This window comes from Dendrobates tinctorius, unplaced genomic scaffold (genome assembly GCF_039654945.1).
Source record: "Dendrobates tinctorius isolate UK_male_01 unplaced genomic scaffold, ASM3965494v1 ptg000017l, whole genome shotgun sequence".
Classification (NCBI taxonomy): Eukaryota; Metazoa; Chordata; class Amphibia; order Anura; family Dendrobatidae; genus Dendrobates; species Dendrobates tinctorius.
This window is the reverse complement of record NW_027361685.1, coordinates 9,887,671-9,911,223: the sequence shown is the minus strand read 5'-3', so window position 1 is coordinate 9,911,223 and position 23,553 is coordinate 9,887,671. Positions and strand designations below refer to the sequence as shown.

At 47.3% G+C, this 23,553-nt stretch overlaps 2 protein-coding genes across 3 annotated transcripts in view; one reads left to right on the top strand and one right to left on the bottom strand.

Annotated features, from left to right (window-relative positions):
• Nucleotides 1-8,067, bottom strand: part of LOC141082276 (uncharacterized) — a 38,705-nt gene extending 30,638 nt beyond the window's left edge. For both annotated transcript variants that reach the window (XM_073566217.1, XM_073566218.1), the window contains exons 1-4: nucleotides 7,901-8,067; nucleotides 7,703-7,826; nucleotides 7,522-7,619; nucleotides 7,233-7,323 (exon numbers count right to left, since the gene is read on the bottom strand). In XM_073566217.1, coding sequence (XP_073422318.1) covers nucleotides 7,233-7,323; nucleotides 7,522-7,619; nucleotides 7,703-7,826; nucleotides 7,901-8,032 — 445 coding nt within the window. In that variant the 5' untranslated portion in view covers nucleotides 8,033-8,067. The remainder of the gene's footprint in view (nucleotides 1-7,232; nucleotides 7,324-7,521; nucleotides 7,620-7,702; nucleotides 7,827-7,900) is intronic.
• Nucleotides 1-23,553, top strand: part of LOC141082275 (uncharacterized) — a 135,620-nt gene that overhangs the window by 79,078 nt on the left and 32,989 nt on the right. The gene's annotated exons all lie outside the window — the stretch shown is intronic.

Sequence of the window (23,553 nt, the reverse complement as noted above, 5' to 3'; positions counted from 1 at the left end):
TAACGTGTCGGGGGCGGTCCGTGACCACCCCTGACACATAGTGCCGGGTGTCAGCTGTGATAATCAGCTGACACCCGGCCGCGATCAGCGGCGCTCACCACGTGGGCGCCGCTGATCGCGGTAGACGTACTATCCCGTCCACGGTCATACGGGCCCGGGTACCGTGGACGGGATAGTACGTCGCATGTCAGGAAGGGGTTAAAATGTGGTGCCCAAAACTGGACTCAATATTCCAGATGAGGTCTGACCAAAGAGGAGTAGAGGGAAATAATGACTTCACGTGATCTAGACTGTATGCTTCTGTTAATACATCCTAGAATTGCATTTGCCTTTTTTGCTGCTGCATCACACTGTTGACTCATATTCAGTCTGTAATCTATTAGTATACCCAAGTCTTTTTCACATGTGCTGTCACTTAGCCCTATTCCTCCCATTCTATATATGCTTTTTTCATTTTTATTGCCCAGATGTAGTACTTTGCATTTCTCCCTGTTAAAAACCATTCTGTTAGTTGCTGCCCACTTCTCCAGTTTATTTAAATCTTTTTGAATCCTCTCTCTCTCTTCTCTAGTATTAGCTATCCCTCCTAGCTTTGTGTCATCAGCAAATTTGATCAGTTTACCCTCAATTCCTTCATCTAAATCATTGATAAAGATGTTGAACAATACAGGGCCCAGGACAGAGCCCTGTGGTACCCCACTTGAGACATTCCTCCAACTGGATGTGCAGCCATTTACGACCACTCTTTGGGTCCGATCACTAAGCCAGTTATGAATCCACCTAACAGTTGCCTTGTCCATTCCATACTTAGTCATTTTTTCAATAAGGATTGTATGAGAGACTTTGTCAAATGCTTTGCTGAAGTCAAGATATACTATATCTACAGCATTTCCTTGATCCACCCAATCAGTGATACCGTCATAGAAGGAAATTAAGTTAGTCTGACATGACTTATTAGTTACAAACCCATGCTGACTCTGTTTAATCACTTCATTCTTATCCAGGTATTGACATACATGTTGTTTAATAATTTGTTCAAAGATCTTTCCTGGTATAGAAGTCAGACTCACCGGCCTATAGTTACCTGGGTCCACCTTCTTCCCCTTTTTGAAGATAGGAACAACATTTGCTCTTCTCCAGTCTTCTGGCACTTCTCCTTTTCTCCAAGAATTTTCAAAGATTATGGAGAGGGGTTCAAAAATTTCTTCTGCTATCTCCTTCAGTACTCTGGGGTGTAATTCATCTGGACCTGGAGACTTGAATTCATTTAGGTTAGCTAAGTGTTTCCTCACTATCTTTCTGTTTATAGATATCCTGGATTCTTCTATTCCCTTAATAGGACAGTGAATAACAGTTGATGTTACATTTCCTTTCTGAGAGAAAACAGATGCAAAATAGGAATTTAAAAGTTCAGCCTTCTCAACATCCTGTCTTACCATGTCATCATTTTCATCCTGTAAAAATCCTATAGCATCTTTGACTTTTCTTTTACTTTTGACATATCCCCAAAATCCTTTATTATTGCTTTTGACATCTCTTGCAAGCCTCAATTCATTTTCAGCTTTAGATAATCTGATTTCTGCCCTGCAGGTTCTGCAGACAGCATTATATTCTTCTTTAGATATGCCTCCCTCTTTCCATTTTATAAACATTTTTTTCTTCCTTTTTAGCATGTGCTTAAGTTCTGTGTTCATCCATCCTGGCTTCCTTAAATGCTTCCTATTCTTCCCTCTTTTCGGAATTGTTAACAACTGTGCTTTGAGAATTTCATTTTTCAAGATTTCCCATCCTTCCTGGACATTTTTGTCTTTAAGGATATCCAGCCATTTGATCCCTCCAATTCTCTTTCTGAATCCCTTAAAATCTGCCTTTCTGAAATCTAACCTTGATGTCTGAGTCTTCACTGGTCTTCCGCCTCTAGTTATCCAAAATTCTAAAATAGCATGGTCGCTACTTCCTAGGGTCCCAGCCACTTTTACCTCCTCAACCATTTCCTCCCTGTTTATAAGGATTAGATCCAAGGTAGCAGTTCCCCTTGTTTTCTCCCTTACCTTTTGGAAGATAAAGTTGTCAGCAAGAGAGGATAAGAATCTCCTTGACCTGTTAGTTTTGCCTGAGAGAGATTCCCAACAAATGTCTGGATAGTTGAAATCTCCCATGACAACTATGTCATATTTTTTGGAGAACTTGGCCATTTGATGCATAAAGAGTTCACCCATAACTTCAGCTTGCACAGGCGGCCTGTAGTAAATGCCTACAATGGTGTCCTTTCCATTGTTCTGTCCTTGTATTCTTACCCAAACAGTTTCCACAGAACTCCCAGTCTCTGAAGCTTCAATCTCTGTGCAGATATACGCGTTTCTAACATACAATGCGACACCCCCTCCTCGTTTATCAAGTCTGTTTCTTGCAAATAAGTTGTATCCTTCTAGTCTTGTATTCCAATCATGTGTATTGTCCCACCAAGTTTCAGTGATTCCAATTACATCATATTTCTTTTCCTGTGTTAATAGTTCCAATTCTCCTTGTTTGTTGCCCATGCTTTCTGCATTAGTATAGAAACATTTTAGTTTGTGATTGGTTTCTCTTTCTCCAATATATTTATTAACTAGATTCTTTCGTCTTTGTTCTTCCTTTCCACTTCTAATAGCAGAGTTCTCAAAAGCATTTGTCAGGTGTATGGCTTTTTCTGGTCTTTTGCTTCCCTTCCCATGTTGTTCTAGTTTAAAGCTCTCCTTACATATGGGGGCATATTCAGTGGAGCATCATATGGGGGCATATTCAGTGGAGCATCTTATGGAGGCAGCATATGGGGGCATATTCAGTGGAGCATCTTATGGAGGCAGCATATGGGGGCATATTCAGTGGAGCATCTTATGGAGGCAGCATATGGGGGCATATTCAGTGGAGCATCTTATGGAGGCAGCATATGAGGGCATATTCAGTGTAGCATCTTATGGGGGCAGCATATGAGGGCATATCCAGTGGAGCATCTTATGGGGCAGCATATAAGGGCATATTCAGTGAAGCATCTTATGGAGGCAGCATATGGGGGCATATTCAGTGGAGCATCTTATGGGGGCATATTCAGTGGAGCATCTTATGGAGGCAGCATATGGGGGCATATTCAGTGGAGCATCTTATGGAGGCAGCATATGAGGGCATATTCAGTGTAGCATCTTATGGGGGCAGCATATGAGGGCATATCCAGTGAAGTATCTTATGGGGCAGCATATAAGGGCATATTCAGTGAAGCATCTTATGGAGGCAGCATATGGGGGCATATTCAGTGGAGCATCTTATGGGGGCATATTCAGTGGAGCATAGTATGGGGGCATATTCAGTGGAGCATCTTATGGAGGCGGCATAAGGGGGCATATTCAGTGGAGCATCTTAAGGGGACAGCATATGGAAACATTCGATGGAGCATCTTATGGGGGCAGCATATGGGGATATATTCAATGGAGCATCTTATGGGGCCTATTCTATGGAGCATTTTATGAGGCAGCATATGGAGCATAATCTATGGAATGTCTTATGGGGCCATAACCTTTATGGAGCAGCATATGGGGCATATTATTCTATGGAGCATCTTATGGGGCCATTATTAACCTCTGTGCAGCATTATATGGGGTGCATTTTGTATGGAGCATCTTATGGGGCCATCATGAACTGTATGGAGCATTATATGGGGCTCCTGATTCAATATGGATATTCAAAAACATTCAACCTACTGATGTCTCAATTAATTTTACTTTTATTGGTATCTATTTTTATAGTGGTTTGAAAAAACCACTATATTGTAATCCGAACGCTGCTAACTTATTCTTCTTCTTATTATTATTATTAAGTTGATTTCCGCAATTAATACAGTACGAACCGCTACACGCACAGACTACGTTGAGGTGTCGTTTCGAAGCCAGCGTCCACGAGAGGTGTGCTAAGTATTTTTCGTGTCGATCGGATTTGTAGTTTTTGCGCAATTTGCATTTGAAAATTTTTTTTCCCGTCATTGGAATGCACTGTCTCCAATGCTTTTCAATGGGAAATGGCAAAACGTGCCCTGAGGCGATTGAAATGGCAGTTAAGCTCATTGATATGCGCAGGCAGACCAAGTTACTATGCCAACGCCTACGAATGTCACATGACGCCCCAAGGACAGAGCTTCTGCCACATAATATCAGCTCTTAAAGCGAAACCCACAGCACTAATGCAAATCTAGCTTCATCACATGACACATGCCCCTGAGAGAGAATGTACGCCAAAGTTGATTTAGAAGAAGCCCAGCGAGCCAAACTAGCTCTTAAAGGGCCGACGCGCCAAAGTGATTGTTAAAGGGCCGGTGCACCGAAATGAGTCTTAAAGGGCCGACACGCCAAATCGAAAGCTGAGCGACCCCAGGCTCCAAATCGGAGGCTGCGCCACCCCGGCCTCCAAATCGGAGGCCGAGCCACCCCGGCCTCCAAATCGGAGGCCGAGCCACCCCGGCCTCCAGATCGGAGGCTGATTGACCCCTGCCACAAAATCAGACCCTGAGGGGCCCCAACAAAATCGGACCCTGAGGGGCCTCGGCCACAAAATCGGACCCTGATGGGCCCCAGCCACAAAATCGGACCCTGAGGGGCCCCGGCCACAAAATCGGACCCTGAGGGGCCCCAACCACAAAATCGGACCCTGAGGGGCCCCAACCACAAAATCAGACCCTGAGGGGTCCCAACCACAAAATCGGACCCTGGGGGCCCCGGACACAAAATCAGACCCTGTGGGTCCCCGGCCAGAAAATCGGACCCTGAGGGGCCCAACCCACAAAATCGGACCCTGAGGGGCCCCGGCCAGAACATCGGACCCTGAGGGGCCCCGCCCACCAAATTGGACCCTGAGGGGCCCCGCCCACCAAATTGGACCCTGAGGGGCCCCGCCCACCAAATCGGACCCTGAGAGGACCCGCCCGCCAAATCGGACCCTGAGGGGCCCCGCCCACCAAATTGGACCCTGAGGGGCCCCGCCCACCAAATCGGACCCTGAGGGGACCCGCCCGCCAAATCGGACCCTGAGGGGCCCCAACCACAAAATCAGACCCTGAGAGGTCCCAACCACAAAATCGGACCCTGAGGGGCCCCGGACACAAAATCGGACCCTGTGGGGCCCCGGCCACAAAATCGGACCCTCAGGGGCCCAAACCACAAAATCGGACCCTGAGGGGCCCAACCCACAAAAACGGACCCTGAGGGGCCCCAACCACAAAATCGGACCCTGAGGGGCCCCAACCACAAAATCGGACCCTGAGGGGCAACACCCACAAAATCTGACCCTGAGGGGCTACACTCACAAAATCGGACCCTGAGGGGCCACAACCCACAAAATAGGAGCCTGAGGGATCCCGGCCAACAATTCAAGCCCTGAGGAGCCCAGGCCAAGGAATCAGATCCTGAGGAGCCCCACCCACCAAATCAGACCCTGAGGCCAAAGTGGCCCCTGAGAGGCACTCACAGTTAAACCGGATCCTGAGTTGAAAGTCTTGCAGGAGCAGCAGGCAAGTCTCTCTTAAAGGGGCAGCCGGGTACGATTTCAAACCACTATCTGTACTTCCTTCAGGAAATACACATCTAGTTATTTTTGAAATTTACCAGTAGCTGCTGCATTTTCCACCCTAGGCTTATACTTGAGTCAATAAGTTTTCCAAGTTTTTGTGTCAAAATTAAGGGGGGGTAGGCTTATACTCGGGTCGGCTTATACTCGAGTATATACGGGTAATCCTCCAATGTCAGCTGGACATGGTATGGGGATAGTTTATAGTTCAGTTAGTAAAGGCATCATACTTCTTGCTGTTAACTAGTTAATGCTTTCTTGACCACCACACTGCAGTGTCAAAAGAGGAAGACAGAGAGACAGGCAGCAACATCATATCAGAGAGCTCGTGACCTCAAAACACAAAATCCTCAGATCCTAATATTGTGACATAATATTAAGAATAATATCTATTCATTGATATTGCGCTATTAAATCCACTGACGGATCTGCTGTGAATGGCGAAACTCGCTGATGTGAAAGTAGCCCAAGTCACTGCCGACAGTGTCTGCATTAGTCATACTCGCCAATGGGGGGGGCAGCAAGAAAAGTGCCTAGGGCAGCACAAACTCTAAATACGGCCCTGCCTGCAGGCGTGAATAAATGTATATTACAGCCATCAGCCACGCACAGCTTAGAGATATATCATGGCACAGGTGGAATGTTTGCCCTGTAGATTATCACAATCCTCCTTGAAGTTAGTTGGTTTTAATACAAATTGAAAAGTCAGGATAAAGGGAAACTCTGCTGTTATTATACAGAAATTCACACTCGGCCTCACTGCACATTTACTGTTGTCCATCATAAAAGGGAAGTTTGGCCAGAAAGACTGGACCTGATCTTGTAGGGACCATGAGACATTCAGCAGCACAGAAGGGAGAGAAGATTCATCCGATAAGATCTCAGGGATCTAGGAAGCCAACAGCATCATTACCCTCCGCTTTCTGTTACAGGCCCATCATAATACCTTTCTTCAAGTGATTTTCTAACTTGTCAGCACACTCTACGTACGCTGTCATTTGGCTTTATAGTTACAGATCTGGGCAGGTAACGGTCAGCGTCTTCTAATGTGAAGGAGACAATGGCTAATGAAATCAGTTATTAACCCTTATATAAGTCAGTTCTGATATGGTGTACCAAGATGGCGTCTGTGTCTTCAGACACCTTGGAAGGAATCCTTGGAATGCAGAAGCTAAGATACTGGATACCATATATGGAAGTGAAGTTGAAATGGACCTATCATAGACTGACACTGGCTACTCAGGAGATTGTGTGACACCCATTTCCTGTCTCTCTGTCTTGAGAATAAACTTCAGTTGTGTGCAAGTCTTTACTGAGAAAGGGGTAGACATCTAACTCTGTGTTCAGTGTGACTCTTTAAGAGTGCACTCGGCCTATATTGGATCAGGTGCAAGCAATCATATAGATCTCTCTTTAAGGGATCACCCTCACACTAATACCAGGGGGTAGGTGGATCCTCCAGGTTGTAAGTTCTATAGAAAAGGTCAAAGTCATTTGAACAGTTTTGGTGGAGGAGAATGTTGTGGTCAAGAGGCAAAATGGTGATCATGGTAATATGGCCGGACTACACCACCGATAAGGCAGCCACAGCCAGTGACTGAGAAGAATCTGTGACTTCTCTGCATTCAGTGGTTACTACTCACCTGGGTAGTCATATGTGGGAATCTCCTCTTTACACCGCTCATCATCTCTCACATATGTCTCTGTAGTATTAATATGGGTCAGATCTTCACCCTGAAACAAATATTGTAAAAGTCACCGACAGATGGAGAAGTCCCATCTATGATCAGCTCTAGTCCTGCCATCTCCACCGTTCTCATTACACAAGTATAAAACATATAATACTGGTGGATAAAACAAGACTGAGCACAAGACCTTCACAGCCGTCTACACATCATAGGGAAGATCTCCTGACACCTTCTCTCCATCTACCTGATGATCCTGAGGAACATTGGGATCTTCTTGGTTACAGTCCTGTGGAAGAAGAGGACGGGGACATCTCTCTGGTGTTGTCCTCTTACTGGATAGATCTGGAGGAAACACATACAGGGACTGAATTCATTCTCTACATACAGATAATTATAGGCCGTGTGTATTTAGTCCTGTCTATTACCTTGTGATGTGAGGGGTTTGGGAACCTCCATTATGATGGTCTTGTACAGATCTCTGTGTCCTTCTAAATACTCCCACTCCTCCATGGAGAAATAGACAGTGACATCCTGACACCTTATAGGAACCTGACACATACAATGATACCGTCATCCCCCCGATCCCTTCATAGTGTTACTGTATAATGTCCCAGCAGTGTCACCTCTCCAGTCAGCAGCTCAATCATCTTGTAGATGAGTTCTAGGATCTTCTGGTCATTGATGTCTACATGGATCAGGGGGTGAGGTAGAGGCCCTGTGATTGGGCTCAGGGGTCTTCTCCATCCCTCAGACATAGGGTCCTGACAGTGATCACCAGAGGTCTTCACCACTGTGTAATCCTGGTAATGGAGAGACACAGTAATAAATCTCACTACAGACATTTCCAGAGTCCTCACCTCTCCAGTTCTGTCCATCTGTTATTCCCACAGATAAGAATGATGTAATGTGACGTCATCAGAATCTCTCACCTCTCCAGTGAGACTGAAGAGGATCTCTAGGGTGAGGTGTAATATCCTCTCCACCATCTTGTCTCTGTCCATATCCATCCTTGATGGGTAAATCAGGAAAATTTTCTTTTGTAGAAGATCTTCCCTGAGAGGATCCGATAATGTAGAGACCTGAATGAGAAGATGATGAGCCGATGTAACATCATATGAATCCTGTGTAATAATACAATTACTGGAGATAATAAGGGAAACATATGAGATTTATTATTTTACAGTGCTTAGTTTTGTTCCCTGACGTCCCCCCAGTTCCATCACCCTCATTCCCTTCTTTTGAGGTCCATACCATCAGGCTCTTCTGTCCCCTCTCCCTCAGAGTAGCGGTCATATACCGGCCCCCAGGCTCACCCACCCACTTCCTTGACCACTTTTCAGCCTGGCTGCCGCACTTCATGTCCTCAGAAATACCAACTCTTATTCTGGGAGGCTTCAACATCCCCATTAACAGCCCTACTTCCACATCTGCATCCCAGCTTCTATCACTAACCACCTCTCTTGGCCTCTCACAGCTCTCAACCTCTGAGACACAGAAAGACGGTAACACCCTTGACCAGGTCTGTGTCCGGCTTTGCTCAATCTCCTACCTAAATAACTCACCACTTCCCCTCTCTGACCACAACATTCTCTCCTTCACGCTCACAAATCCTCGCCCACCCCAGCACACTCCTACCTATCACACATTCAGAAATCTACAAGCCATTAACCCTCAGACACTTTTAGACTCCCTACAATCTTCCGTCCCCAATCTCCTCTTTTTCCTGTAATGATCTGGCTGTTCATCACTACAACACACTCTTACAACCACCCTTAAACAGGTAGCGCCCCTCACCCTCAGAACCTCCAAACACAGAGTAAAACAGCCCTGGCTCACATCGCAAACTCAATTTCTCCAGCGATGCTCTAGGAGTGCTGAACGCCGATGGAGAAAAACCCGCACAGCAGAAGACTTCATCCACTTCAAATTTATGTTAAGAACCTACAACTCTGCCCTTCACCTCGCCAAACAGACCTACTTCACCACCCTGATCTCCTCACTAGCCAACAACCCCAAGAAACTTTTTGACACTTTTCACTCCCTCCTCAGGCCAAAAGCACAAGCTCCTATCTCAGACATTTGTGCAAATGACCTGGCCTCCCATTTTATAGAGAAAATAGATAATATCCGTCAGGACATCCGCTCCCAACCACCAAGTGCTGTGACTCCCATCCCTAATTGCATTTCCCCTGGCTCACTTTCCATATTTGATCCCATCACAGAAGAAGAAGTCTCCAGACTCCTATCTTCTTCTCGCCCAACTACATGCACTACCGACCCCATTCCCTCACAACTCCTCCAGTCTCTTTCTCCAGTCATCACAACTCACTTAACTACAATCTTTAATCTCTCCCTCTCCTCAGGCATTTTCCCATCCTCCTTCAAACACTATCATTACTCCATTATTAAAGAAACCTGCTCTCGACCCATCCTAGTCTACTGCAGCCTTACCCGTTACCTCTCCTCTCACTCCCTCCTAGACCCTTCACAGTCTGGCTTCCGACCCCTACATTCGACTGAAAGTGCACTTATCAAAGTGACCAATGACTTTCTGACAGCAAAATGTAACGGTGAACACTCTCTGCTCATTCTTCTCGACCTTTCTGCAGCTTTCGACACTGTTGACCACCGTTTCCTACTCCATAGGCTCCAGTCACTAGGCATTAAGGACATCGCTCTCTCCTGGTTCTCTTCCTATCTCTCTGACCGCTCCTTCAGTGTTTTGTTTGCTGGCTCCACGTTATCTCCTCTTCCTCTCGCTGTCGGGGTACCTCAGGACTCAGTCCTTGGCCCCCTTCTCTTCTCTCTCTACACGGCCCCAATTGGACAGACCATCAGCAGATTTGGCTTTCAGTACCATCTTTATGCTGATGATACACAACTATATATGCCATCCCCTGACCTTACCCCCGCTGTACTACAGAACGCCAGTGACTGTCTGTCCGCAGTCTCCAACGTCATGTCCGCTCTCTATCTGAAACTTAACCTCTCAAAAACTGAACTTCTTCTGCTCCCGCCATCTACTAACCTCCCTAAATATGTCATTTCCCTCACCGTAGGTGGCACCATAATAACACCCCGGCAGCAGGCGAGCTGTCTGGGTGTTATGTTTGACACCAACCTCTCCTTCACATCCCATATACAATGTCTTGCCTGCTCTTGCCGCTTACACCTAAAGAACATCTCTAGAATCTGCCATTTTCTCACCAGGGAAACAAAAAAAACCGTCATTGTCACTCTGATCCACTCCCGCCTGGACTACTGCAATGATCTATTAATTGGCCTCCCCGCTACTCGACTTTGCCCTCTCCAGTCCATACTTAATGCAGCAGCCAGGGTCTTCTATCTGGCTAATCGGTACTTGGACGCGTCCGCTCTTCGCCAGTCCTTACATTGGCTGCCCATTCATTATAGGGTCCAATTCAAAGTACTTGTTCTCACCCACAAAGCTCTCCACAGTGCGGCACCCCCCTACATCTCCTCCCTAATTTCCGTCTATCGGCCTAGCCGACCGCTGCGCTCTGCAAAAGGCTTTCGACTAACCTCTGCACTAATCCGCGCCTCCCACTCCCGACTCCAAGACTTCTCCCGCGCTGCGCCAATCCTCTGGAATGCTCTACCCCAAGAAATTAGGACTATCCACAATTTGCACAGTTTTAGGCGCTCTCTCAAAACACATCTATTCAGAGCAGCCTATCACGTTCACTAATCAAAGTCATTTTATGTGCAAGTGTGAGTATGTAGCCCATTCACTATCTCTGTCCCCCACCTTCTCAAGAAGGCTGGACCATCATTGTAAATACATCATTGTAAATACACACCTGTACTTTGTATCTCCCCCACCTCATTGTAGATTGTAAGCTCTCACGAGCATGGTCGTCTTATTTTACTTTAATTATTGTATTGTTAACGTTGTTACTTATGACTTGTGTTTTGAAACTGTTAAACTGTAAAGCACTGCGGAATATTTTGGCGCTATATAAATAAAGATTATTATTATTATTTTATCTACTAATAAAACCTATATATTTAGGTCACAGACAACAAGCAGTTTCCTCCTCGGAGTCGGCAGCTGAACACGTTCCTCATAGACTCATCTTCCATAACGCTAATTCTCGTCTCATTACCGACACTGGAATCGGCATTAGCAATACTGCAGGAGATATTCATTACACGCGACATGAGAAATAACTCCTTCATGATGAGGACGACATCTTCATCTTCTACTGCGGCTCTAGAGACAGATTTGGCCAGAGTCGGTCACTGCCTCCATCCCCACCGGCCGTCTATATGAAGGTTTCCCGTCTTCCCCGCACTGGAATCTTCTCTCACGTTAGATCTCAGCTCTGAGTCACACACAGAAGTTTGAGGCTTTTAGAAAAGATTTTTAGTTTCCACAATCAACGCGGACAGAAATGATCTGCTCCCAAAGTCTCCATGTACAGTGATTTATGGGGTTTATTTCTGGACTTAGGCTTTCCTATATTACAAGAAAAACTCCAGAAAAAGCCGATATTAAAATGTTTCTAAAGAAAATTGGCTCCAACAATTCTTCTAAGAAGAAAAAAAATAACAAAAAAGCAGAAGACACATTTTATAATTTTTGACATGTTAAACATTTATTAAAAAGAAATTAATCTTTTTGGGCCCCAGAACATAGATGTACACCGCAGGGACGGCACAGGAGCGGCTGCAACAAAAACCCTGAGAGTTTAACCACTTGCTGATGTGAAAAGCAAACATGGCATCTAAGAAGTTGTGACAGAGTTTGGCTGAATGCCCCCCGCCTCCAAGTGCTCGATAGTATGGGGCGGCCTAGTTACTGCGATACTTACATGCCTAATAATGGGGTCTGGGCTGCAATGTATGAAGGTCTATTAGGCCGGGCCAGAGGCAGCGTCCAATAAGTTACCTTATAACGCCCCCATACACATTAGACTAAAGTTCCATGAAGGCACTGATTTCGGGGGGTTTGGCCGACCATATAATGTATTTGGGGGCCTCCCGACAGATGTCAGGGCAGAGAAGGATCCGGCATCCTGAATTTCAGAGGATAATCTGTTTGTTCTTCCTGTAGATAATCCTCCTCTAGAGGAGTCTGGAGGCGACTCTCTCATACAGACCACAGGAAAGCTGGAATATTTGTGTGTATGGGGGAGTCGGGAGAGATAGCCGTTTGCCAAATGACCATTCAGCCAACTCTGATCTCATCTGTATGGGGCCGTTAGTATTATGTGGCGCCCCTGAGGGTTCAGTCGCCGCAGAGTTACTGCACCTCCTCCTGAGGTGTGGTACCCCACCATCCAGGTAAGGTGGAGACACCTGACCACACTCCAACACCGGCACCTCCACACCACAAAGTAGTGTAGCAAAGCACCACGGGTGGCTCCCTGCTTGGAGTGTAGCAAAGCACCTTTGGTGGCTCCCTGCTTGGAACACGAAACGTGCTGGGAGGCGGGTGGAGTTTAGTTTGCACTCAAAAGAGCGGGAAGAGTTTAGGATTTGGTCAGTCTGACAGAGTCAGAGGAGGAGAGAAGATCCCCGGAGTGGGATGGATGGAAGTAAGTGCTGCAGCCGACCTCAGTGACCTGGGTCCGCTGGCACAGGAAGGAGACATTATAGAAAGCCTGACTCTCCATGAGAAGGAAAGGATTGTACGGAACGCAAGGAGAGGAGGATTAAGGATTAGGGTTAGAGGAGAACCCTTCCCAAGTTCACATCGCAAGGCCGGGGTCCGGTCCCCGAGGTTGTATGGATACTAATGGTCCTGCAGCAGACACCGGAGGAATAGAAGTTGTCACCACTTTATTCCTACACAAGACTTGTGGGCACAACAGCATCATGAGTGAGCCGGGACTAGGTAGTAAGGAGTCCCCGAAGCAGGCCACAGCTGTCTGCCGTACAAGTAGAGTTCATAGGAACATCTGACAGGAGGAACTCCAGTGTAACTCAGTACTGTGATTACTATAGGCGCAACAAGGGAGACATTCAGAAAAGGCATATGTTGGCGGAGTGTTGGAAAGGAGTACTTTATCTTACCTGGAAGTTGGCTGAGCTCCTGACCCGGAGGACACGGCACGGATGCGGGCGCTTGTACCACAACAGACTGTGAGTAAAGCTTTGGAACTAAATGCCCTGGTGTCCTCCACTTATTCCTGCATCCACCTGCTCAGCACTGCTACATCCCTCGTGCCTGACACTGCACCATCTACGTGTCACTTCACCTACACTGCCCTGGGACTACAGCCCTGCCTGTGGAGGGCTATAACATCATTGCTGCACCACACCATCTGTCCCAGAGGATCTGTCTGCAGCCTCTGCTTAACATCTTCATTGCCGAACGCCACAGGTGGCGTCATGAATCATTCATTCATAAACTGTAACTATCAGAAACAGACTGAACTCATTCCCTCTTTACAATGGGCGCCCAGGGCCATGGGCCGGGTCCCAGCTGCCGTGACATCTCCCATTGAAGCTCATCGGGCCCGGTACCGAGTACCCCGCCGGCCCTGGGAGGGCGACCCAACTTGGCGTCGCGAACAGGATGACGAAGCCCGGTACCACCGGGTTCTGTGTACCTCAGATTTATTGGACTTAAAACATTGCTGAAAATGTGCCGAAATAACCACATTTATAGACTGTAAAATGGACTCTAAAAATGGCCGCCGACACGGTGAAGAAGGGCGTGACAACATGGGTGGTCCTAAGAAAAGACCACAAACTGTCCAGGGCCTCCCCTGCCTGAACTTCTATGCAACCGCAACATGGCCCACCCCCAGAGGGGTTCGTATACTGGCTTGGTATGGAGGAGTAGGAAGAAGACGCCGCCCCCAGAAGGAGGAGCGAGAGTCGGTGGCGGGAAAGGAGTCCAGACAGGAAGAAGGAGAGACCACCATGATGAAAGAAGGAAGGAGGCCCGAAGAGAGCACGGAGGTTGAGCTGAACCTCCCCCGGCACACTGGCTGAAGGCTCCAATCAGACTCCCAACATGAACCGTCAGCAGCTGGAAGACGTGATAACCCAGCTGACTACCCGTCTGCGGCTGAGACAGGAGGCACTTTGGATCCTGAACTGGCAGCACGCCCGGGAGGGGCCCACGCCATCAGCACCTCTATCACCGGTACCTGTCGCTGCTGCTGTACCACCGGTACCTTCACCCGCAGTACCTGTCGATGCTGCACCGGATCTCCCTCAGGCAGCACCCATGGAACCGACGGCTGCTGCAATGTTACCGGCAGCGCCTGTCTCCACCTCCATGCTGCAATTACCGCTGGTCGCGGCCTGCCAAGAGGAGTTGTTTGAGGGCTGGGGAGCTGAAGCAGAGGAAGTAGAGCCCCAACCTGGACCTGACACGGCTGCGCAGGCCCCACCAGAGACCCCTGCGGACCCGGAGCCACCATCTGCTCCACCGCCGCCACCAGCAGCTGATTGGACTATGCCGGTGGATGTCCATGCTTTCGACTGCCGTCCCAAACCTGCAACGGAGCATCGCCAGGAGGCTCCAGGTACGTCTGCTGCCCCTACATCTGGGCAGGCCTCGGGGTGTGTAACTGCTGCAGTGTCCGGACAGGTCCTGTCTGACCTTGTCTGGGACTGGGACTATGAGCCCTGGGGGGAAACACCTGAACCCCTAGCAGTAGTGCCCTTGTCTACGGTGGGTAGAAGCAGATCCTGGGAGGAGGATGAGACCATGGCCAAATGTCAGACCATCCACCAGCTGGCAGTCAAGCAGAGAGAATGGGAACAGCGGAGGCTGGCTATGCTGGGCCCTGATCTGGACCAGAAGGAAAAGGTCCGTGCCGGTCACTACAGTCCCCGGGACTCAGCAGGATGGGGTCAGGTCCTGAATGTTAATCATGAGCGGGGGTTTTGTTTCATCACCGACCCCAAGTGGATCTCAGACCTATTCTTCAGCAGGAGGGATGTGGAGTCTCACCTCAGAAAGGGACACCCTGCCAGAGACCTGCAACCAGGGGAATACGCTACTTTTAACCGGCATGAGGGGTTACGTGGCTGGTACGCTATGAATATACGCCAAGAAAGAAAAGACCTATGTCCCTCCGGCAGGAATACCTCCCACTGTGGTGATCACACCTGCCAAGGCCAGGCAGGCTACATCCAACCCTGTTAACCACCCTATGGTACAGGTAGTTGCACCCGCTGTACCTCAGGCAGAAATTCCACCAGCTGCCACCACCTCGTCCTATGTGAACCCACAAGCAGGAAGAGGATGCCCACCAGTTCTCCCCTGGCAGCAGCCCAAGTCATCAGCTTCCAGCACCCCAGGAGGGGACCACCAACACTAAAGAGCATACCAATAACTAACTCTGTTACCCAGGAGGGTATTTGCACCATTGTGCCTGTTTTTTCTATTTTTGTTATGATGTTTTCTTGTTGATTCCAGTTTTTGTTGCCCAGTTTTATTGGCAGTGTTTTTCTTACTGAACTGTGGAGATCATGGACACTGAATGATCCAGAACTGTTAAGTATATAGTTGCACCTCTTTAGGTGCTCTTTCTTGGTTTTACATAAGTCTTTTAGGAATAAGGACTACCTCAACTAATTAGCGTTTTACTTTTGGAATAAGGACATTTCATGACATCTTGGCTGGATCAATGTCTATATTGCACTTATTAATAATGTTTAGCACTTTTTGATAGTAAAAATAAATAATGATAGTGGTTAATAAAGGTATTGATCGTACTAGAACAGATTTTATAGCTGACAGTGAGATCTAGGAAAGATGTGAAATTTGAATAAAGATTTAAAGTTACAGGTGACAAACCAGGCATCAGCGGTTGTCACTTAGGCTCAAGAAAATGTGAAAGAAGAAATATGTTAATGAGAATACTTGAAGTGGTAGTTAGAGTTGAGCGATACCGTCCGATACTTCAAAGTATCGTATCGGATGGTATCGGCCGATCTTTAAAAAAAGTATCGGTATCGCCGATTCCGATACCGGAAGTCCCATTCAAGTCTATGGGACTTCCGGTATCGGAATAAGAAAAACCCTTTCCTGCCCTTGTACAGCCTCTCTGGGGTCTGTACGGGCCTTTCGGGGGGCTGTGCCGGCCTGCCAGGGGGTCTGTGCAGGCTCCGGTGGTCTGTGCCGGCCTGCCGGGGGGCTGTGCCGGCCTGCCGGTGGTCTGTGCAGGCTCCGGTGGGCTGTGCCGGCCTGCCGGGGGGCTGTGCTGGCCTGCCGGGGGGCTGTGCAGGCTCCGGGGGGCTGTGCCGGCCTGCCGGGGGGCTGTGCCGGCCTGCCAGTGGTCTGTGCAGGCTTCGGGGGTCTGTGCAGGCATCGTCCGATGGGACTACAAGTCCCATCGGGCGATGCCTGCTACCATGACAGTGATTGACACATTAGCCAATGATGGGACAGTAATAGTCCTATCATCCGGCTAATGTGTTGAATGTAAAAAAAAAAAAAAAAAAATTACATGCTACATACATACAACATGCATACTACATACATGCTACATTCATACTACATACTACATACATGCTACATTCATACTACATACTACATACATGCTACATACATGCTACATTCATACTACATAAATACTACATGCAACATACATACTACATATATACTACATACATACTACATATATACTACATGCATGCTACATACATACTGCATGCTACATACATACCACATATATACTACATACATACTACATACATACTACATGCATGCTACATGCATGCTACATGCTACATGCATAGTACATGCTACATGCATGCTACATACATACTACATGCTACATATATACTACATGCATGCTACATACATGCTACATACTACATATATACTACATGCTACATACTACATATATACTACATGCATGCTACATACATACTACATGCTACATACATACTACATATATACTACATGCATGCTACATACATACTACATGCTACATACATACTACATATATACTACATGAATGCTACATACATACTACATGCTACATACATACTATGTATATACTACATGCATGCTACATACATACTACATGCTACATACATACCACATACATACTACATACATGCTACATATATACTACATATATACTACATGCATGCTACATACATACTACATGCTACATACATACTACATATATACTACATACATACTACATACATAATACATGCTACATACATACTACATATATACTACATGCATGCTACATACATACTACATGCTACATACATACCACATACATACTACATGCATGCTACATGCTACATATATGCTACATATATACTACATGCATGCTACATACATACTACATGCTACATACATACTACATATATACTACATACATACTACATACATACTACATGCATGCTACATACATACTACATACATACTACATGCTACATACATACCACATACATACTACATACATACTACATGCTACATACATTCATACATATATACTACATGCATGCTACATACATACTACATATATACTACATGCATGCTACATACATACTGCATGCTACATGCATGCTACATACATACTACATACATACTACATGCTACATACATACCACATATATACTACATACATACAATACATTCATACAATACATACATAGACATACAGTACATATAACATAGAGTAACATACTTACCAATACTTGTCACATTGTTCCCCGAAGCCATTGTCTTTTCCGGAATAAATATTAACATAACAAACCACAAAAATACTCACCCACGATCCGAAGCAGTCCACGAGTGTGTCCCACGACGATCTTGGGTAGAGAACTGCAGCATCAGCTGATGCTGCCGTTCTCTACGGGCTGCAGGAATCCAATGACGGAAGGTAGGTATCCTTCCGCACTGTATTCCTCCGCCACTTAAAAAAAAAAAAAAGTCCCTAGTCTCACTTTATGCCATTGTGGAAATTCCCACACAGCAATGGCATAAAGTGAGACTAGGGACTTTTTTTTTTTTAAGTGGCGGAGGAATACAGTGCGGAAGGATACCTACCTTCCGTCATTGGATTCCTGCAGTCCGTAGAGAACGGCAGCATCATCTGATCCTGCAGTTCTCTACCCAAGATCGTCATGGGACACACTCGTGGACTGCTTCGGATCGTGGGTGAGTATTTTTGTGGTTTGTTATGTTAATATTTATTCCGGAAAAGACAATGGCTTCGGGGAACAATGTGACAAGTATTGGTAAGTATGTTACTCTATGTTATATGTACTGTATGTCTATGTATGTATTGTATGAATGTATTGTATGTATGTAGTATATATGTGGTATGTATGTAGCATGCATGTAGTATGTATGTGGTATGTATGTAGCATGTAGTATGTATGTAGCATGCATGTAGTATATATGTAGTATGTATGTAGCATGTAGTATGTATGTAGTATGTATGTAGTATGTATGTGGTATGTATGTAGCATGTAGTATGTATGTAGCATGCATGTAGTATGTATGTAGTATGTATGTAGTATGTATGTAGTATATATGTAGTATGTATGTAGCATGTATGTGGTATGTATGTAGCATGTAGTATGTATGTAGCATGTAGTATGTAGTATGTATGTAGTATGTATGTGGTATGTATGTAGCATGTAGTATGTATGTAGCATGCATGTAGTATGTATGTAGCATGCATGTAGTATGCATGTAGTATGCATGTAGTATGTATGTAGTATGTATGTAGTATGTATGTAGCATGTATGTAGTATGTACGTAGTATATATGTAGCATGTATGTGGTATGTATGTAGCATGTAGTATGTATGTAGCATGCATGTAGTATATATGTAGTATGTAGTATGTATGTAGTATGTATGTGGTATGTATGTAGCATGTAGTATGTATGTAGCATGCATGTAGTATGTATGTAGCATGCATGTAGTATGTATGTAGCATGCATGTAGCATGCATGTAGTATGTATGTAGTATGTATGTAGCATGCAGCATGTATGTAGCAAGTATGTAGTATGTATGTAGTATATATGTAGTATGTATGTAGCATGTATGTAGCATGCATGTAGTATGTATGTAGTATTTTTTTTTTTTAACATTTAACACATTAGCCGGATGATGGGACTACTACTGTCCCATCATTGGCTAATGTGTCAATCACTGTCATGGTAGCAGGCATCGCCAGATGGGACTTGTAGTCCCATCGGACGATGCTTGCACAGACCCCCGGACATCAGCACAGCCCCCCGGCAGGCCGGCACAGACCCCCACAGGGTGCACAGACCACCGGCAGGCCGGCACAGCCCCCCGGCAGGCCGGTACAGACCCCCACAGGGTGCACAGACCACCGGCAGGCCGGTACAGACCCCGGGCAGTCCACACAGCCCCCCGGCAGGCCGGCAGAGACCCCCGGAAGGCCCGAAATGACGGCGCATCATGATGCGCACACACCGCGCATCATGATGACGTCATTTCGGCTGTCAATCAACTGAACTTCCGATTCCGATGCCGAATTCCGATATTGAAAAAATATCGGAAGTCGGTATCGGAATTCCGATACAGCAAGTATCGGCCGATACCCGATACTTGCGGTATCGGAATGCTCAACACTAGTGGTAGTGTGTTTACTGCCAATAGCACTTTGAATTAGGTACTGTATTAGGACATAGATAGTTAGTTAAAATTGCTTGCAATGTTCAAGAATGAGTGCCTCCCACATTGGGAAGTTTAGATAATTGTTTATTAGCATATCAAAATTTTTGTATGTCCTGTATCTGTCCATCTTTGTTTCTCTTGCAGCCCGCGGACGTGCTGTGTTTAAAGGGGTGGTATGTGGCGCCCCTGAGGGTTCAGTCGCCACAGAGGTACTGCACCTCCTCCTGAGGTGTGGTACCCCATCATCCAGGTAAGGTGGAGACACCTGACCACACTCCAACACCGACACCCCCACACCACAAAGTAGTGTAGCAAAGCACCACGGGTGGCTCCCTGCTTGGAGTGTAGCAAAGCACCTTTGGTGGCTCCCTGCTTGGAACACGAAACGTGCTGGGAGGCGGGTGGAGTTTAGTTTGCACTCAAAAGAGCGGGAAGAGTTTAGGATTTGGTCAGTCTGACAGAGTCAGTGGAGGAGAGAAGATCCCCGGAGTGGGATGGATGGAAGGAAGTGCTGCAGCCGACCTCAGTGACCTGGGTCCGCTGGCACAGGAAAGAGACATTATAGAAAGCCTGACTCTCCATGAGAAGGAAAGGATTGTATGGAACGTAAGGAGAGTAGGACTAAGGATTAGGGTTAGAGGAGAACCCTTCCCAAGTTCACAGCACAAGGCCGGGGTCTGGTCCCCGAGGTTGTATGGATACTAATGGTCCTGCAGCAGACACCGGAGGAATAGAACTAAAAACAAGGAGAAACAAAGAGTATATGTTACCAAAAAATTATAACAAAAAATTTTTTTGTGGGCGCCCCTGGTCAAAATGAGAGCGAGAGAGAGCGCTGTATAATGAGGCCCAGGCTTTATAGTGAAGGGATAGGAGTCTGAGGAAAGGGCTGTTCTCAGGAGCTACAGTCTGAGGAAAGAGCTAAAAAGCATTCACTAGACCCCTGTACAGCTGTATAACGAGGCCCAGGCTTTATAGTGAAGGGACAGGAGTGAGGGCTTGTGCCCAGGAGCTACAGACTGAGGAAAGGGCTAAAAAGCCTTCACTAGACCCCTGTACAGCTGTATAATGAGGCCCAGGCTTTATAGTGAAGGGACAGGAGTGAGGGCCTGTTCCCAGGAGCTACAGTCTGAGGAAAGGACTAAAAAGCCTTCACTAGACCCCTGTACAGCTGTATAATGAGGCCCAGGCTTTATAGTGAAGGGACTGGAGTGAGGGCCTGTGCCCAGGAGCTACAGTCTGAGGAAAGGGCTAAAAAGCCTTCACTAGACCCCTGTACAGCTGTATAATGAGGCCCAGGCTTTATAGTGAAGGGACAGGAGTGAGGGCCTGTTCTCAGGAGCTACAGTCTGAGGAAAGGGCTAAAAAGCATTCACTAGACCCCTGTACAGCTGTATAATGAGGCCCAGGCTTTATAGTGAAGGGACAGGAGTGAGGGCTTGTGCCCAGGAGCTACAGACTGAGGAAAGGGCTAAAAAGCCTTCCCTAGACCCCTGTACAGCTGTATAATGAGGCCCAGGCTTTATAGTGAAGGGACAGGAGTGAGGGCCTGTTCCCAGGAGCTACAGTCTGAGGAAAGGGCTAAAAAGCCTTCACTAGACCCCTGTACAGCTGTATAATGAGGCCCAGGCTTTATAGTGAAGGGACAGGAGTGAGGGCCTGTGCCCAGGAGCTACAGTCTGAGGAAAGGGCTAAAAAGCATTCAGCAGACCCCTGTACAGCTGTATAATGAGGCCCAGGCTTTATAGTGAAGGGACAGGAGTGAGGGCCTGTGCACAGGAGCTACAGTCTGAGGAAAGGGCTAAAAAGCCTTCACTAGACCCTGTACAGCTGTATAATGAGGCCCAGGCTTTATAGTGAAGGGACAGGAGTGAGGGCTTGTGCCCAGGAGCTACAGACTGAGGAAAGGGCTAAAAAGGCTTCACTAGACCCCTGTACAGCTGTATAATGAGGCCCAGGCTTTATAGTGAAGGGACAGGAGTGAGGGCCTGTGCCCAGGAGCTACAGTCTGAGGAAAGGGCTAAAAAGCCTTCACTAGACCCCTGTACAGCTGTATAATGAGGCCCAGGCTTTATAGTGAAGGGACAGGAGTGAGGGCCTGATCCCAGGAGCTACAGTCTGAGGAAAGGGCTAAAAAGCCTTCACTAGACTCCTGTACAGCTGTATAATGAGGCACAGGCTTTATAGTGAAGGGACAGGAGTGAGGGCCTGATCCCAGGAGCTACAGTCTGAGGAAAGGGCTAAAAAGCCTTCACTAGACCCCTGTACAGCTGTGTAATGAGACCCAGGCTTTATAGTGAAGGGACAGGAGTGAGGGCCTGTGCCCAGGAGCTACAGTCCGAGGAAAGGGCTAAAAAGCCTTCACTAGACCCCTGTACAGCTGTATAATGAGGCCAGGCTTTATAGTGAAGGGACAGGAGGGAGAAAAGTGGGGAAAGGAGCCAGAAGAGCCGGACTGCCCATCACTAACCTGCAGAGCCGCACTCCACATATATGGCTGCTCTGTGCGCACAGGACCTGTGATGAGGTCACAGGAGGGGAGGAGTCAGGGGTCACATGATCAGAGGCCTCAGTGTGTGCAGGACTCTGCTGTGCTGGTTGTCATGGTGCTGGATGAGGGGAAGTTTCTGTGTGGGGTCAGGAGGGGTTTAGGCTGTGTGCACACGCTGCGGATTTTGCTGCGGTTCCGCAGCGGTTTTGGCCGCTGCGGACCCGCAGCAGTTTTTGCTGCGGTGTACAGTACAATGATTCCCTATGGGAATCAAAAACCGCAGTGCAGACGGTGCGGAATTTTTCGCGCGGATTATCTGCGGTTTTCAATCCGCAGAAAGAATTGACATGTCAATTCTTTCTGCGGATTCTCCTGCGGTTTGCCATCTCCTCTATTGAGGAGATGAAAAACCGCAGGGCAAAACCGCAGAGCAATCCGCAGGTAAAACCGCAGGTCTTTTGACCTGCGGTTTCACCTGCGGATTGTACAAAATCCGCGCGGATGAATCCGCACATTTTCCGCAGCGTGTGCACACAGCCTTACAGGGTGGATGTAGCAGAGCCGTGTGTGTACGAGGTGTACGGAGCGGAGCCCTGTGTGTACGAGGTGTACGGAGCGGAGCCGCGTGTGTACGAGGTGTACGGAGCGGAGCCGCGTGTGTACGAGGAGTACGGAGCGGAGCCGTGTGTGTACGAGGTGTACGGAGCGGAGCCGTGTGTGTACGAGGTGTATGGAGCGGAGCCGTGTGTGTATGAGGTGTACGGAGCGGAGCCGTGTGTGTACGAGGTGTACGGAGCGGAGCCCTGTGTGTACGAGGTGTACGGAGCGGAGCCGTGTGTGTATGAGGTGTACGGAGCAGAGCTGCGTGTGTACGAGGTGTACGGAGCAGAGCTGCTTGTGTACGAGGTGTACGGAGCGGAGCTGCGTGTGTACGAGGTGTACGGAGCAGAGCTGCGTGTGTACGAGGTGTACGGAGCAGAGCTGCGTGTGTACGAGGTGTACGGAGAGAAGCCGCGTGTGTACGAGGTGTACGGAGCGGAGCCGTGTGTGTACGAGGTGTACGGAGCAAAGCTGCGTGTGTACGACGTGTACGGAGTGAAGCCGCGTGTGTACGAGGTGTACGGAGCGGAGCCGCGTGTGTACGAGGTGTACGTAGCGGAGCCGTGTGTGTAC